The following is a 14,975-nucleotide window of genomic DNA, read 5'->3' as shown; positions in this document are numbered from 1 at the left end:
GGATATTAAAACATACAGAAAGATATAGCAACACACGGCCAACTTAGCAGGAGTGTTGTCACCTTTGGGTACATGCTGAGAGGTCCAGAGTGGGTATGTGGGGGAAGGGGCAGTTAGGGGAGGCTCCACAGAGAAAGCAGGCCTGATGAAGTTAGAACTGGAGGAAAATGAAGATGTGTTCAGCTATGCTCCCCACTCTGCTTACTTCTGAGATCACAGACAGGATCTCTACCTTTTAGATGACCAAAATGCAAGTTCCCAGGTCCCAGAAATGAAAATTTAGTACTTTGCCCAAATTTCTCTCTCAGATTTTCCTTATCCTGCATCACCTCCCTACAGCTAGAACATGATAGAGGATGTTTCTGAATAACATGTTGACATTTCAGAAAAATAAATACAGTAGCTTCTGTAGTGGTGGTAATGAGGATTAAATGAGTAGTAATGATAAATTGCATAGGAGAGTACATCGTACTTATTAAATGCCATATATAAATGTTCATTATTGAAAGAAAAATGAATAATATCTGTTGAGTGCTTTCTACATTCCAAGCACTGTGAGATTTAGGAATAGGGCACAGGAATAGAAGTCTGTATTATATAAGCTCAATCTTTCTAAAATCTTTAATGAGGTCAAAAACATTTAGATGTCATAATATCGATTTTTGGAGTAATCATAGCTGGCCTGAAATCATGAGGTTAATGAAATAATGTTGAACTTCTCTGCTTGCTATGGGGATGTTAAGAGAAAGAACACGTCAATTTAAACTTCTCTGGGTATCTTTTTAAGGAGAGCTACGTTGTCAAAAATCTTCTCCTAAAGCCTTGCTAAGTATTGAAAAGGCCAGCAAAAATATTTACTTTATGTATGTAGTCTTACTTGGCATGTTTCTTTTATGAACATTTTAAAGGTTTTAAGATATTTATTGTTTTATACATATCTTTACACTTTATGTTTATATCTTATTTAGAAAAACTAAAAATTATTATGGAGACAAAAAATTGGCCTATCATTTACATGTTAATCCTCATTTTAAAAAAAACAAACAAACCTAGGAGAAAGAAAACATCACAGTCTCCATCTTACAGATAAAGAAACATGGCCGAACAAAGTTAAATGACTTGTTTGATGCCCAGGATGGTAGGACAAGGCCAACATGTGAGTCTGCCTAAGTCCACACCCTTTCCGTGTGCAACGGAAGCAGTATCCCATTTATAATTTGGGTGCCTCTACCCACCATCAGCTGGGCATTTGCTTTGAGTCATGTTCCAGTGATACTGCGAGATACGCATGCTCGACCAGGAATCATACCGTGACCTGGATCTCATCAGCCACAGTTATTGGTTAGACAGATCCGGAAGCCAGATGGCTTGGTTCTCCACCCTCTTCCCACCCTGTCTGTAAGAAGTCAAACTCTGCCCCTGGGAGGGTGGGTAACCTGGCTGCAATAGCCTTCGCCCCAGTGACAGAACTCATCTAAAGACTGACAGCATCAGAGTCTCAGCTCGTCCCTGGTGCCCAGAGGACACCTCGAGCCTCACCTCTGTGTCTCTTGCAGTCATGTTTCGTCTCTATGATTCAGATGAGAACGGTCTCCTGGACCAGGCGGTAAGTTCTCCCTCCAAATGTCCCTCCTGAAACCAAGAAAATCTCGGGGAGAGGGGAGCGAGTAGAGGAAGAGTAAAAATTCCCAGTTCCATATTTATGGAAATAGCAATGTGTCAATATGGGCTACAGAAGTCATGGTAGAACTCCTCCCCCCCCCCCCCCCACATACTACCACTTCGAATAGCACCAGCCTGAGGGGGAGTGAACTCTACCTAGCCTTTTCATTTTAGAAGCCCAGGATCACAAAATCTCAAAATGGGGAGATGCTTTAGTGTCTTCTCTAGTTTAACTTCCTAGTCTTCCTCTTGTGCTCGGGGGTATTAGCTCAACGAGTCTGGTTCTTCCTGCTCGGAGCACATGGTCCCATCCCATTGAACCTGGGAAAGCCTGAGCCCCGCCCCCACTCTCCCTCAGGAATAGGCAGGGATAGGACAGGATCATGGGGTGAAAGGGAGGATGGAGAAGGAAGAAAGCAGAGAGGGGAGAAGGCAAAAAGAATCAGACAGGCCTCGTGCTCACGGCCAGCAGTGTCAGAGACAGGACTCCTTAACAGAAAGGCTGTGAGGGCGGGGGGCATGGGGCTGAGTCAGACCAGTCCCGCGGGGAAGGAAGGAAACAAGTCCGTTAGACCACCTAAATCATCCTAACGGTCCTCTAAACCCCAGGGTGCCTTTAAGACATTCCTGCCGCCACATCGCAATGCTGTGGGTTGTGCCCTGCCAGGGAACAGCCAGAGAATCACAGACACTCAGGCATTGGATAGACACATGTTTGTTGAGTGTCTGCCACATGTCGAGCACCGGGGATATATCGGTGAAGCCAATGGACGGAAATCCATGCCCTCGTGAAACTTTCATCATCGTGCAAGCACATGCACTACAAAGCATAGCAAGATACGTGTTAGAGAGATGTGTGTACTGGAAGACAGATAAAGGAGAGAAGGAAGTGCTGGGGGGAAGGGGCTGCAGGTTTAGCTTGAGGAGCCAAGGAAGGTCTCTACCAGGGGGCATTTGAACCGGGACTGGTAGGAGGTGAGGAAGTAAGTCCTGGGGATATCCAGATGAAGCACCTTCCAGGCAGAGGGAGCCTCAGTGCAGGGGTCCTCGGGGGGCTTGGAATGTGGGTGGGTTAATGAGGAGGCCAGAGTGATGGAGCAAAAGAGTGAGGAGGTCAAAGTGAGAAGCAGTAGGGGATGAGATCAGACAAGTGATGGCCAGGGGTGCTTGCGGGGAGAGTCTATAAAACATACCAAGCCATATAGGTGACTGGGAAAGTTTGTCTTTTACTCTGGAGAAGTGGAGAACCACTGGAGATTTTGAGCAGAGGGGTGACATGACTTCAGTTTTACCAGGTCACTCCAGCTGCTCTGTTGAGACCGGACTGTATGGACTCAAGCAGAGATATCAGTGAGGAGGCTGTTGGAATAGACAAGACAAGAAATGATGGTAGCTTGCACCAGGGTAGGAGCATTGCAGCTGGTAAGAAGTGGTGAAGTTCCAGATCTATTTAGAAGGCAGCATCGGTAGATGGAAGTGAGTCCCAATAGAAATATCTGATTCAACTTCCCACGGAGGATCCTTGGAAGATGGATCCTCAGGCTGTGTGTGAAAGCTCATAGGAATGGCGAGTTCACCTTCTCCCTTGGGACAGCCGTTGCACTGCTGGGGGCACTGTTAGAGAGGGCGTCCTTTCTGCACAAAAGGCACCTCTAGTCTGCCAGAGAAATTTTCTACACAAAACAGGATTCTTTGCTCCATTCCCCTTCCCCCAACCCAGCAGGGAGGTCAAAACAGGCCAGCCTTCAACTCCTTCCCTACAGCCCTCTGCTTACTTCTGCCCTGGGTAGCTGACCAAGACAGCTGACCAGTGGAATACCAGTCCTATACAATAGGCCTTTCAGTTTCTGAAGATACTGTCACATCTACCCGAAGATCTTCTCTAAGCTCAAATTCCACAATTTCCACACTGTTTCTCATAAGGCAGGCTTAAATAACCACTCTGACCAAGCTCTGGTTTGTCAGTGCTATTCATTTTTTTTTTAATGTTTATTTATCTTTGAGAGAGAAAGAGAGATAGCGGACAGGTGGGGGAGGGGGAAAGAGAGAGGGGAACAACGAATCCAAAGCAGGCTCCAGGCTCTGAGCTGTAAGCACGGAGCCTGACATGGGGCTCAAACTTGTGAACTGCAACATCATGACCTAAGCCGAAGTCAGATGCCCAACTGACTGAGCCACCCAGGTGCCTCTCTCAGTGCCTTTCTTAAAATGTGGCACAGAACTTAACCCACTCCTCCATGACTCTTTAAGTATCCACATGTGGCCTGACCAGGGTAGACATCAGGGGAACAAGGTCTTCCTAAAATCTACCTACTATGCTTCCTGAAAATGCCCACCCATTCACACAGGCCGAGACTGAATCTAATTCTCTGTTCCTGAATCACATTGTTTTATTAATCAATGAATCTTGGAGCCAGCTAGATCTGCAAGCTCTTTTTCTTTGGAAATTTTGCTGAGCCCTGTCTCCACTGTTCTCCCCACTTCCTTATCCCAATTTACTGCCTCATCTGCAGTTTTGTGATGGATTTTTTTTTAATTTAAATAAAATACAATTTTTAAAAACCCTGCTGGGCTTTAGATGGCTTATTTTGACCCAGCATTCTACCTGGTGGAGGTAGCACTTTTATTTTTTTTTAATGTTTATTTGTGTGTGAGAGAGAGAGAACGAGTAGGGGAGGGGCAGAGAGAGAGGGAGACACAGAATCTGAAGCAGGCTCCAGGCTCTGAGCTGTCAGCCCAGAGCCTGAAGTGGGGCTCAAACTCAAGAACCATGAGATCGTGACCTGAGCTGAAGTCAGACACTTAAATGACTGAGCCACCCAGGCGCCCCTAGAGATAACACTTGTGAACTTTGCTTCGGTTCACCAATGTGTCTCCCCAGATCAATCTTACTTTGAACATCTTCGATGGTGCCCAAGAGATGCAAACCCCTCCTCAGTCCACTGTGTTTCTGTGCAACACTGGGTGTACTAATTCATTAGCGTCCAACAATTCTGTGAGGTTTTAAATAAAGCCTGGTCTTGGTACTAAACAAAAGGCTCACTCACCAGGCAAATGTAGCCCTTATAAATTTCCTATTCACAGAGCCCTGGGCTTAGGGCTGGATGTGATGCAAAGGAAACAGAGATGCCCCAAGTGACCTAAATCATAGTGCCTGAGCTACAACCAACATAGTGGCCCTGTATCCAACTGAAACCGACCCTTGAGGGGTATAGATGGATCCCAAGTTGCTAAAGCTATGGGATGGGCGCCTGGGTGGCTTGGTCAGTTAAGCGTCTGACTTCGGCTCAGGTCATGATCTCACGGTCCGTGAGTTCGAGCCCCGCGTCGGGCTCTGTGCTGACAGCTCAGAGCCTGGAGCCTGCTTCAGATTCTGTGTCTCCCTCTCTCTCTGCCCTTCCCCTGTTCATGCTCTGTCTCTCTCTCTCTCAAAAATAAATAAACGTTAAAAAAAATTTTTTTTAAAGCTATGGGAATGAAGAGGGATAAAATAGAGAATTGTGTTGGCTTATAAATATTTAAGGAGCTACAGTCACAAAGAAGGGGAAAACATGGGTACCCTCTATGCTGGGTTGGGTCAAAGCGCAGGATTGGGGAAAAAGGTGAGTCCAGGTGGGTCCAGGAGGAGGTTGGTGTTCAGTGAGCTGTCTCCATACCTCTGACTTACCCATGTTCTGTGCTTCTTTGAGCATCTACTCTCCATAGACCTTTGTAGTCAAGGCATAAAGAGCAGAACAGTTACACTGTTGCTTCTTGTGCTCCGCCCCTGCCCAGGAGCTTCGCTGGGGGGTGGATTTTGAGAATTGCTCTTGAAAACACATCTTCAGTGGTTCTCTCCTCTTGATGTTTTCCAGGAGATGGATCGTATTGTCAACCAGATGCTTCACGTTGCCCAGTATCTGGAGTGGGATCCCACGGAGCTGAGGCCTGTGAGTTTCCAGAAGCAAGGGGTGACGTCCACGTGAGCCTCCAAAATGAAAAGCAGGATTCAGGACTTGGATACAAGTGTTTACTGTGCATGCTCTCCCAGACTTAGTTTCTTATAGGCAACTTCTCTAGGGTCCTATACCTTGACCTTCCACTTCTCTGACAGGAAAAATTGAAGACATAATTCAAATAGTAAGACCTAATAATACTCCCTAACCTTTCCACCGGAGTTAAGTTTTTATAACAGGAGTTCAAGGAATTTAGAGCTAGAAAGAATTTTAAAGATTTTCTCACTCACTAGGTAATATTAATAATAATAATTACACTGGGGGGGAGGTTCCTATGAGTCAGTTATTAGATTAGACATTTTATATTCATTTTCTCTTGCCCTCACTACAGTGCTCCAAGCATAGCAATGTTATTTTCATTTTACAGATGAGCAAAGCAGAACCCAGAGAGGAGTGGCTTGCCCAAGGCCACACAGTCAGGGCAGGGCAGGGCCAGGCACTGAACACTGGCCTCCTCGCCCCTTTTTGCCCCCTCACTGCTCTGCTCACTGTGAATTAGAGGGCAAAGATAAGGCAGAGCAAAAGAGAAAGAAGGAGACAGAGGGAGGCAGGGAAGTGCAGGATGAAAGTGGACAATTGTTGCTCTCTGGGTTCTGCAGATACTGAAGGAGATGTTGCAAGGAATGGACTACGACCGGGACGGCTTTGTGTCTCTAGAGGAATGGGTCCACGGAGGGATGACCACCATCCCACTGCTGGTCCTGCTGGGCATGGATGACTCTGTAAGTCAGCAAGCCTGAGCTCAAAGAGCTCTTGCCTTTCAGAAGCATCAGGCTCCACGTGGAAGTTAACATCTGTGTACGGCCTTGGCTTCTGCCCCAGTCTTCCCAACGGACACACCAGATACTCTAGGCCAGCCCAAAAGTCCTCTCTTTTTACTGATTAGTGTCTGGCATATAATTCATGCATTTCACAGAGGGCATTTTCTAAATTATAACTAAGTAAAGATACTGTTGTGAGTGCTGGGAGGGGACACAGACACAGTATTCATCCACCAGAAGCTTATACCCAACCGGGAAGGGGGGGGGGGGGAATCAAGGGATAATACCATCTTTTCCACAAGTTAGGTTAAAACATGCTAAGAGAGTTGAGGAAGGAAGAAAGGGAGAAGGAAGGGAAGGAAAACTACCGATCTGTCAGAAGGTGGAGGACATTCAGTGGTGGTATCTTATTCAACCACCAAATCAACCAGATAAGATAGATATTTTCCCCCAATTTATGTAGATGGAAAAGTGAGATTTTGGGCCTAAAGAGCAAAGGAGGAGGCAGAATTTATTTGCGCTTGACTCCAAAGATCCCACGCTTGCTAAACCTCCCACACTTAGAAGTGAGAAAGAGGGAGAAGCCTTGGAGGTTGTTTGCCCTGGCCAGAAGTACATGTGGGATTCTGGTATCTCATCCTTGAGTGTAAAGATCAGGTAGAAAGACTTTAGAGGATGTTGGATCTGGTTCTCAAGGATGGATATGATTTGGCAGACGGAAGATGATAGAAGAGAGAGTTTATGGCTGGGAGAAAAGCTTGGTCAAAGACCTAAATGACAAAGTTCAGAGTGTATTAGAGAAACCTCCCAGTTTGATCTGAGTAGGGGATACATACAGAGGCATAATGTATGCCTGCATCTGACCTAGTCTGCTTATTTTACAAGGGAAATGCAAAAGGTAGGAAGGATACCCCTACACAAGGTAGGAAGGATAAAAACCAGAAGTACACATCGTGACATTGAGCATTTACCAGGACCATCGCATCAGTTGTGGACAACACTTCCCGGAGGTTATTGAAATGTCAGAGAGAAGAATGGCCCATTCAGCTGGGTCAGCCTATAGCTGGCTGCCAGTACCTATAATGTCTCCAGGTGACAGTTCTGCAATTCAGGACTGCAGTTCAGAACCTGGGCCTCTGTTCCCAACACTCAAGAACAAAGAATCCTGCAGTCATCTTGGCACGTCCAGGTCTTTCCAAGTGCTAACTAGAAATCAAGGACCCGGGAGCTACGCAACTCCCTTCTTATTCCTTAGGACCCAAAAAGTCAGAGCTGGAGAAGATCCTGGTGATCCGTGGTCTAATCCCTTCATTTTACAAACTGAGGGCCAGAGAGGTAAAGGGATTTTGCCAAGGACACACACCTAGTTAATACCAGAGGCTAACCTCCGTATTTCGGAGGAGCACACGTCATTCAGTGACTCTTTACCAAGAACATTCCATGGGCAAGAACCCACGTGAGCTAGGACGTGAGGTGCTCAGATAAGGAAGACATAGTTTCTGCTATCAATACTTGGATCAAAGTAGAAGTCCCGCTTGGGTGTTGTTCCAGCATACCTGGTTTTTTCTCTGAAATGTGGGAATGAAAATGAAACACTTTAATCACAAGGAAGCAATTTCTGTTCTCTATTCTGTTTTGGACTTGGTAAGTCCAAGGCACCACACGACTCTTTGCATGGAGCTGCTGTCTTATGGCTGGAAGAGGGAGAGACAGACTATTTCTTCAACACTCTCCCCAGTATCTCCCCCAAATGCCAAAACAGCCAGGTAGAAGACCATAATTTACATCAATAAAGTGACAGACAAAAGCAAATGCCAATGTGGTTTTTATTGATCAAAAGTTTTATGCATTTAATTCTAAACATGCACTAAATTGTAAGTTTTTGCATCTAATACTCAGGACTCTGAAGAAAGCATCCCTCAATGTCTTAAAAATCACATTGCTCCTTTGGCTCTTTCCAAACCCACTTGTGGACACTGAAAATGTCTGAATGGCACACATGCATATGAGAAAGAGGCTGTGTCCGGGGGAAGTTGCAGCGGCACCCTCGCCCCTGGTTCACCGCAGAGAGGTTACTCCCACAGCCTGTAGAAATGAAAAGGCCACATGATGGTGCTATAACCCAAGCAGAAATGTTGCTTTAGCCTTCCTCTGCGTCCTTTCGCTTCTAACCCGGTATCTAGGAAAATAGTATCTGAGAAAAGGAAAGTCAGCTGGCTTAGTTAATGAAGGTATTTTCAGGTAAAATGACCATCATTCAGGGTACAGGAAGGCGCAGTGGGGTCCGCTGAAGAGTGCTGTAATCTCCTTTCTGTCCAGGAAAGAAAACCCTGGATTGTAGAGGCAGGGGGGAGGGATTAAAGGGCTCAGGCCAGCAAGACCTCCAGTTATTAAATCAGTTGCTTGTTATTTTATGGTCTTGGATTATTTATATAACTTCTCCAAGGCCCTCTTTCTTTCTTTTCTTTCTTTTGTTTTTCTTTCTTTTCTTTCTTGTATAGGTAGAAGTCTACCTCCTGACAGGTAAATGGATACTTCACTTGTTTTGTGTTCCCTAGTGTCTAACACTGAGAGAAACTTAATAAAAGGGTTTTTTTTTTAATTTTTTTTAACGTTTATTTATTATTGAGAGACAGAGAGAGACAGAGCATGAGAATGGGAGGGGCAGAGAGAGGAGGAGACATAGAATCCGAAGCAGGCTCTGGGCTCTGAGCTGTTAGCACAGAGCCCGACACAGGGTTTGAACCCACAGACTGCGAGATCATGACCTGAGCCGAAGTCGGACACTTAACCAGCTGAGCCACCCAGGCACCCCTTAATAAAAGTTTTAATTCACACTGTGGTAAGCACTGGATTAGTAGCTTTACTTACATTATTTCATTTAATTCTTACAAAAATTCTCTGAATTAGATGTTTATCAAATGAGCGGAGGAATCGATCTTTTTATGAAACATTTAATCAATTGGTAAAACTGTTTACTAAAAGTGGAAATCATTAGATAAAAAGACTGTAATTCTGTAAAACTCAGATCTTGAAACAAGCAGGATTTTGAGGTGGTGAGATGAAAAATGCTTAGCCTTCCCCCAGGAGGAGACCAGCATTTGGAAAGGCAGATGGGCTTTTCTAGGGACCATAAGGAGCACAATCTGGGCACAGGAATGAATCTGGCTGCTGTGACCAGCCCAAACCAGAGGTGCCCAGAAGTAGGAACTGGGGTATGAGTCTGGCACCCTGACTGCCAGCCCTCCCCACCTAATAACAGTAGTTCTGACTGCCCTTAAGACCAGCCCAGGGGTGTTAGTCTTTTGATGGAGCCCATGAGAAAAGTTTAGGGACAGCATACTTGGAGACATACTCCTGAAGCCACGGCCTCCAATGAGACTGTGCTCCTAGAGCTAGATGCTGGAAGAACTGGTGTCTCAGGGAGGGTGTGTGATTGTGTGAGGCTCGGCTTATCAAGTGGATAAGGATGGATTTGTCCGTTCAGGAGGAAGTGGTTTAACCCTCTCTATTTCTGTCTCTTTACTATTTTATCTGTGTACAGAAAGTTGAGAGAAGTATGTTGTTTTCACTACGCTACTTTTGCCTGATTATAAAACCGGTGCATGCTCATGGTAGAAAATGTGAAAAATGCAGAAGAAAGGAGAAATTAGAGATTAAAATAAACCTGTAGTACTAACAGTGGCTAACCTCTGTTGACAGCCCAGTGACATTTCTTCTCATCAAAGATCTTATTGTATGAAACTGAGATTATATTGTCCAATTTGCATTCTAGTTTCTTCATTTAGCATTGTATCATGAGCGTATTCCCATGCCATTAGATACTCTTACTAGTATCTTTTTGATGGCTGATAAATGATATGGATGTACTGCAACTAACCTCCAGATAATTTTGAGACCTTCAGGATATTTCCAATTTTTCATTAAAGATTTTTTTTAATGCTTATTTATTTATTTTGAGAGAGAGAGAGAGAAGGAGAGAGGGAATCCCAAGCAGGCTCCACACTGTCAGCACAGAGCCCGACATGGGGCCCAATCTCATGAACCGTGAGATCACGACATGAGTTGAAATCAGGAGTTGGACGCTTAACGGACTGAGCTCCCCAGCCGCCCCCAATTTCCAATAATGCTGGATTAAACATCTGGCAGAGCACAAAAATGTTCATCTGACTTTCAAAAATTATTTTTTTAGGACAAAACTCAAGAAGGGGAATTTTTAAGTCAAAAGTTACAAACATTTAAAGGATGATGATGGATGGATGGATGGATAGAGAGGGAGAGATAGAAGACAGATAAAAAGTCTCTTCTGACTTACACTTCTGCCAACCATGTAGGAGAGGTTTTATTCTATTCCCCATACATACACTCCTAGTCACACATTCCTAATGTGTAATATTTGCTCATTTTAAAAACAAAGGACTTTGTTTTGATTTGTGCTTCTTTTGAAAGAGTCCCTAAAACAGTTAAACAAGTGAATAGCTTGTTTCCCATACAGGAGAAGAGTCTTAGAAAAAAGAAAAACCTACAGGAGCCGCTCCCTGGCTTCCATTCGCACGGAGCTGCCTGCTCAGCATCTCATTCCTCGTATCCCTGCAGGGCTCCAAGGGGGACGGGAGACATGCCTGGACCATGAAACACTTCAAGAAACCCACCTACTGCAACTTCTGCCACATCATGCTGATGGGCGTTCGGAAGCAAGGCCTGTGCTGTGTTTGTGAGTAAACTTCCTTCAAGCCCCTTTCCCCAGGAAGCGTCTTGAGCCATTCCAGGCAGAGTCTAGGTGTTTCTGCCTCCCGGCTTGAGGGACCACCTGTATTGTCCAACAGCAGGAAATAAAGCAAGAGCTCTGTGTCCTATTTCCATCTTACCCAAGTCAAATGAACAAATAATATCCTGTTAGTGGAGTCCTGTCATGGGCCGCTGAGCCCTAGAAAAAAATCATTAATGTTCACGCACAATTTTAAAACATCTCATAGTGATTTTAATTGGGTTTTGCTAGTGAATGTTTATTTTGCTGAAGCTAGGGGGTGGTCATTAGTAAACAGCATAAGACTGTATTGTGTAAATGCATGGAACTTACGACTCTCCTTTGGTTTGTCTTTATAATCCATTTAGTAAAGTCAGGAGAGGAGAAAAAAACAAAGGCGAAAAAAGAGGGGAGGGGACTGGAGAGAAGTGGAGAAAGATGGAGGGGAAGGAGGGAGAAGGGGTGATGGAGGAAGGAGAAGGGAGACAGGGAGTAGGGGAGCAGAGGGAGAGGGGAAGAGGCTACAGTACAAAGGCTTTTTGGGGCCAGGGCCTGTGGGTGCAGCCACCTTACCATACAGGTAACGAACACTCCTCCTGGACCCACAAGAGCCTGGTGAGCTGCCGCTTGGGTGCTGTTCGGGCCACCAAACTGTTTCATCTAAACATGCACACATGAGCTAGGCAGCAAGTGACCCAGCCACAAAAGTCACCTTAGCAAAGCAGGGCCCTGTGCCAACTGAGAGCCAGCATCAGTGGGCTAGTGGAGGGGCCCCCAGGCCTTCCAGCTCTGACACGCTTCTTACAGAAGAACCCCATCTTATTCCTGGTGGGTTCGAGGCCTCTGGGCCTCTACAGTTTGCATAGTAGTAAAGAGCAGTAACAACCACAATAATAATGTGCGGAATAGCTATTCTGACCAAGACACGTAGTGCTTTACACACCTTATCTCATTTAATGCTGTAAAAGCCTTGCAAAGAGAAAGGCAGTTTTGTCCCCCAAACCCTGAATTTCAGACATGTGTTGAAAGTTACCCAAGATTATGTGTGTGGTTATCAATGGCAGAGCCAGAGTTCAGGCCCAGGCCTGCCTAACTCCAAATCTCCAAAATTAGAACACCCCAGCCTTTCTCCTTCCTCTCCAGCACCCCCAACATACATGGCATTGGCATACTGAGAAGGTGGACTCCTCATGTTCTCCTTAGCGGAAAATGCCTTTCTGAGAATGTTTTCTTGCTGCGTTCACTCTCTGCAGTGGAAAGCAGTGTGTTGGAATAGAGGGTATAGAAACATGTCTGGGAGAGAAATGTGGACTCTCTTCTCAATAAGCAACTGGAGACTATTCCAGATTTCCATGAGGAAGGCCAACTCCATATGTCCCCTGCCTCTGACTGGCCACTCAGAGGGAGGCATGGGCCTGGGCTGGAGTGGAGGTGGGCAGACGGCTAGACCTCCCTAAAGTGGACACTCACAAGCACTTTCCTTTTTGTTTTTTTGTTTTCAGATTGTAAATACACTGTCCACGAACGCTGTGTATCCAAAAACATTCCTGGATGTGTCAAAACATACTCGAAAACCAAAAAGGGCGGTGAGGTTAGTGATACCCGTTGTTCTACTGCATGCTGCATCCTGGCCAACACGTCCATCACCACAGATTCCTGAGCAGGAAGCTTTATCAAATCCCTTCTCTGACTCAAGGACCACCCTTACATCATCCCATTCATCCATCAATCCATCAGCATCTCCGCAGTGCCCACCATGTTCCAAGCACTGTGCTGGGGGGTTCGCAGGTTACAAGATGGTCCCCAGCCTGTTCCAGAACTGTGGAGGCTAGTGGGAGAGAGACAGACATGTAAGCAAAGTACAAAGAAGTGAGCTATATGATAATGGTAGGTCCATATGGGACATACAGTGGAGGCACCAAGGAGGAGGCCAGGGGAGTTTCCACAAAGGAAGTGGCATTTGAGTTGTGTCTTGAGCCCACATCAGGAGGACTTCACAAGGCATCAAGGAGTTCAAGGCACCCTAGGCAGAAGAAGCCTCGAGTGCAAGGCATGGAGACATGGCATATTCCAGACCCTGTAGTCAGTTTGGTGGGACTGGGACAGAGGGTGCTTGTAGGGACGTGGTAGGAGATGGGCTCTGAAAGTGGTAGGTCCAGCCTGGGCAAGTTCTTATGAGGCCAACCGAGGAGTTGGGAAAGGAGACTCTTACACAATGAAGGGGCCACTGAAGAGCTTTAAGCACATGAAGAAATGATTGGGTTTGCGAATTAGGTTAACTGCTCTGACCATGGTGCAAGAGAGACATCAGAGGAGGGAAAAGAGCTCCTCCAACAGTTCAGGCAAGAGGCAGTGCCTCGCTGAGGGCCTGACAGGGTGTGGGGGGCACTCCGCACTCACCACACTCAGTACATTCGCAGTCGCACCGTGGTGGCTGAGTATCTACTGAGTATCCCCTGGTTATGCCGGTTATTGCATATTTTGACTGTCTCCCTGGCTAAGGTAGAGGAGATGAAGGGAGAGTTTGAGACATAATTTTGGGGTACCACCACCAGGACTTGGTGATGGGGATGTAGGGGATGAGAGGGAGAGAAGAAGAGGTCAGAAGTGGCTTCCCAGTTTTGAGCTTGGCCATTGGGTGATGCCATTCACAGAGTGTAGAAATACACTCCCCTTAGTATTAGTAGGGGAAGGGCACTCTAAGTTCCTGTAGAGGAAAGAGACCATTGAACCTGAGTCAGGTGATGATTAGCAGCAGGGAGTGGCATCCAGCCCTCCACAAAAGGACTCGGGAGAGAGAAGGGCACCTCCAGGATACACCTGCATGCCCCATGAGACACCGCATGGTCTCTTGTCTACTCCATACGCCACTCCCTTTTCATGTTCATACCTTTCACCAGGATGCACTGTGTACCTCCTGGGCTCATGCCCTACGCCTACACTCTGGCCACTTGCCACATACGAAACAGAGGGAGGCCCCTGATGGGCCAGTAGGGCATAGTCACAAACTCCTGAGTCTCCAGGGCAACCCAAATTGCTAACTCTTCTGATCCCAGCAGAGGATGGAGAAGGCAGCATAGTGATAGGACACAGCCGTGGGCTTGGAGTCAGAAGACCTGGCCGCGAGTCCCTACTTGGCCACTTACCAGCCTTGGAACCTAAGGCCGGTCCCTTAACCTCTCTGAAGCCTCATATGTTTCTCTCCAAAATGGAGATCATAGGACTCTTAGAGAAAATTCAGTGTGACCAGATAGATGACAAATTGATTAGCAAACTGGGTTCTTTATACCTTCAGGGGTACACAGTGGCAGGTGAGAAGCTATAGAATAAACATGACATAGCTTCTAGAGCAACAATTTTACCAAAAACCTTTTGGGGGGGGGGGAGGATGTAGTAACTGAATTGATAAGGAATTTAAAACTTTTATTTAGTGCAGATATGGACGGTATCATGCAGATACGCCATGTGTTTTTAATATTGTTCGTAGTTGGCACTTCAGGCTATGCCCTCACATTCCTCCAGAGGCCACATCTGCTGTTTGAGGTGCCCTCGAGGACAATTTTGAGAAGCTCTGTAGAAATGCTGGACAGAGATAACTGAGGGCTTAGGCTCCCAGAACCTGGTGTCATAGGCCACTGGTGGCTCCACTTATATCCACACACAAACGCGTATTTTCCCCGCCTGCTTCCCACGTTCCTGGGTTGCCCTAGTGGCATTTCCTGGTCAGCGTGCAGGTACAGCCAGCTGTCCAGGAAACAGATGTGCAGGCCGCTGGCTGCTGAACCACACTAATTTCTTTGGACTTTTCTC

At 46.2% G+C, this 14,975-nt stretch overlaps 1 protein-coding gene across 13 annotated transcripts in view; it reads left to right on the top strand.

Moving 5' to 3' along the window:
• DGKG (diacylglycerol kinase gamma) overlaps positions 1-14,975 on the top strand; it is a 217,172-nt gene that overhangs the window by 78,566 nt on the left and 123,631 nt on the right. For 12 of the 13 annotated variants that reach the window (XR_005792299.1, XR_005792297.1, XR_005792296.1 and 9 more), the window contains 5 exons: positions 1,557-1,606; positions 5,517-5,591; positions 6,257-6,379; positions 11,015-11,132; positions 12,668-12,756. Coding sequence is in view for 1 of the 13 variants with exons in the window: in XM_040481018.1 (XP_040336952.1) it covers positions 1,557-1,606; positions 5,517-5,591; positions 6,257-6,379; positions 11,015-11,132; positions 12,668-12,756 (455 nt within the window). In the remaining 12 variants the exon portion in view is untranslated. The remainder of the gene's footprint in view (positions 1-1,556; positions 1,607-5,516; positions 5,592-6,256; positions 6,380-11,014; positions 11,133-12,667; positions 12,757-14,975) is intronic. The other variant, XR_005792298.1, reaches the window with a different exon arrangement.

The sequence above is a fragment of the Herpailurus yagouaroundi genome, unplaced genomic scaffold (assembly GCF_014898765.1).
Source record: "Herpailurus yagouaroundi ecotype Mexico unplaced genomic scaffold, PumYag 159, whole genome shotgun sequence".
Lineage (NCBI taxonomy): Eukaryota > Metazoa > Chordata > Mammalia > Carnivora > Felidae > Herpailurus > Herpailurus yagouaroundi.
Note: the sequence above shows the minus strand (reverse complement) of the source record. Positions and strands in the feature narration are given on the sequence as shown.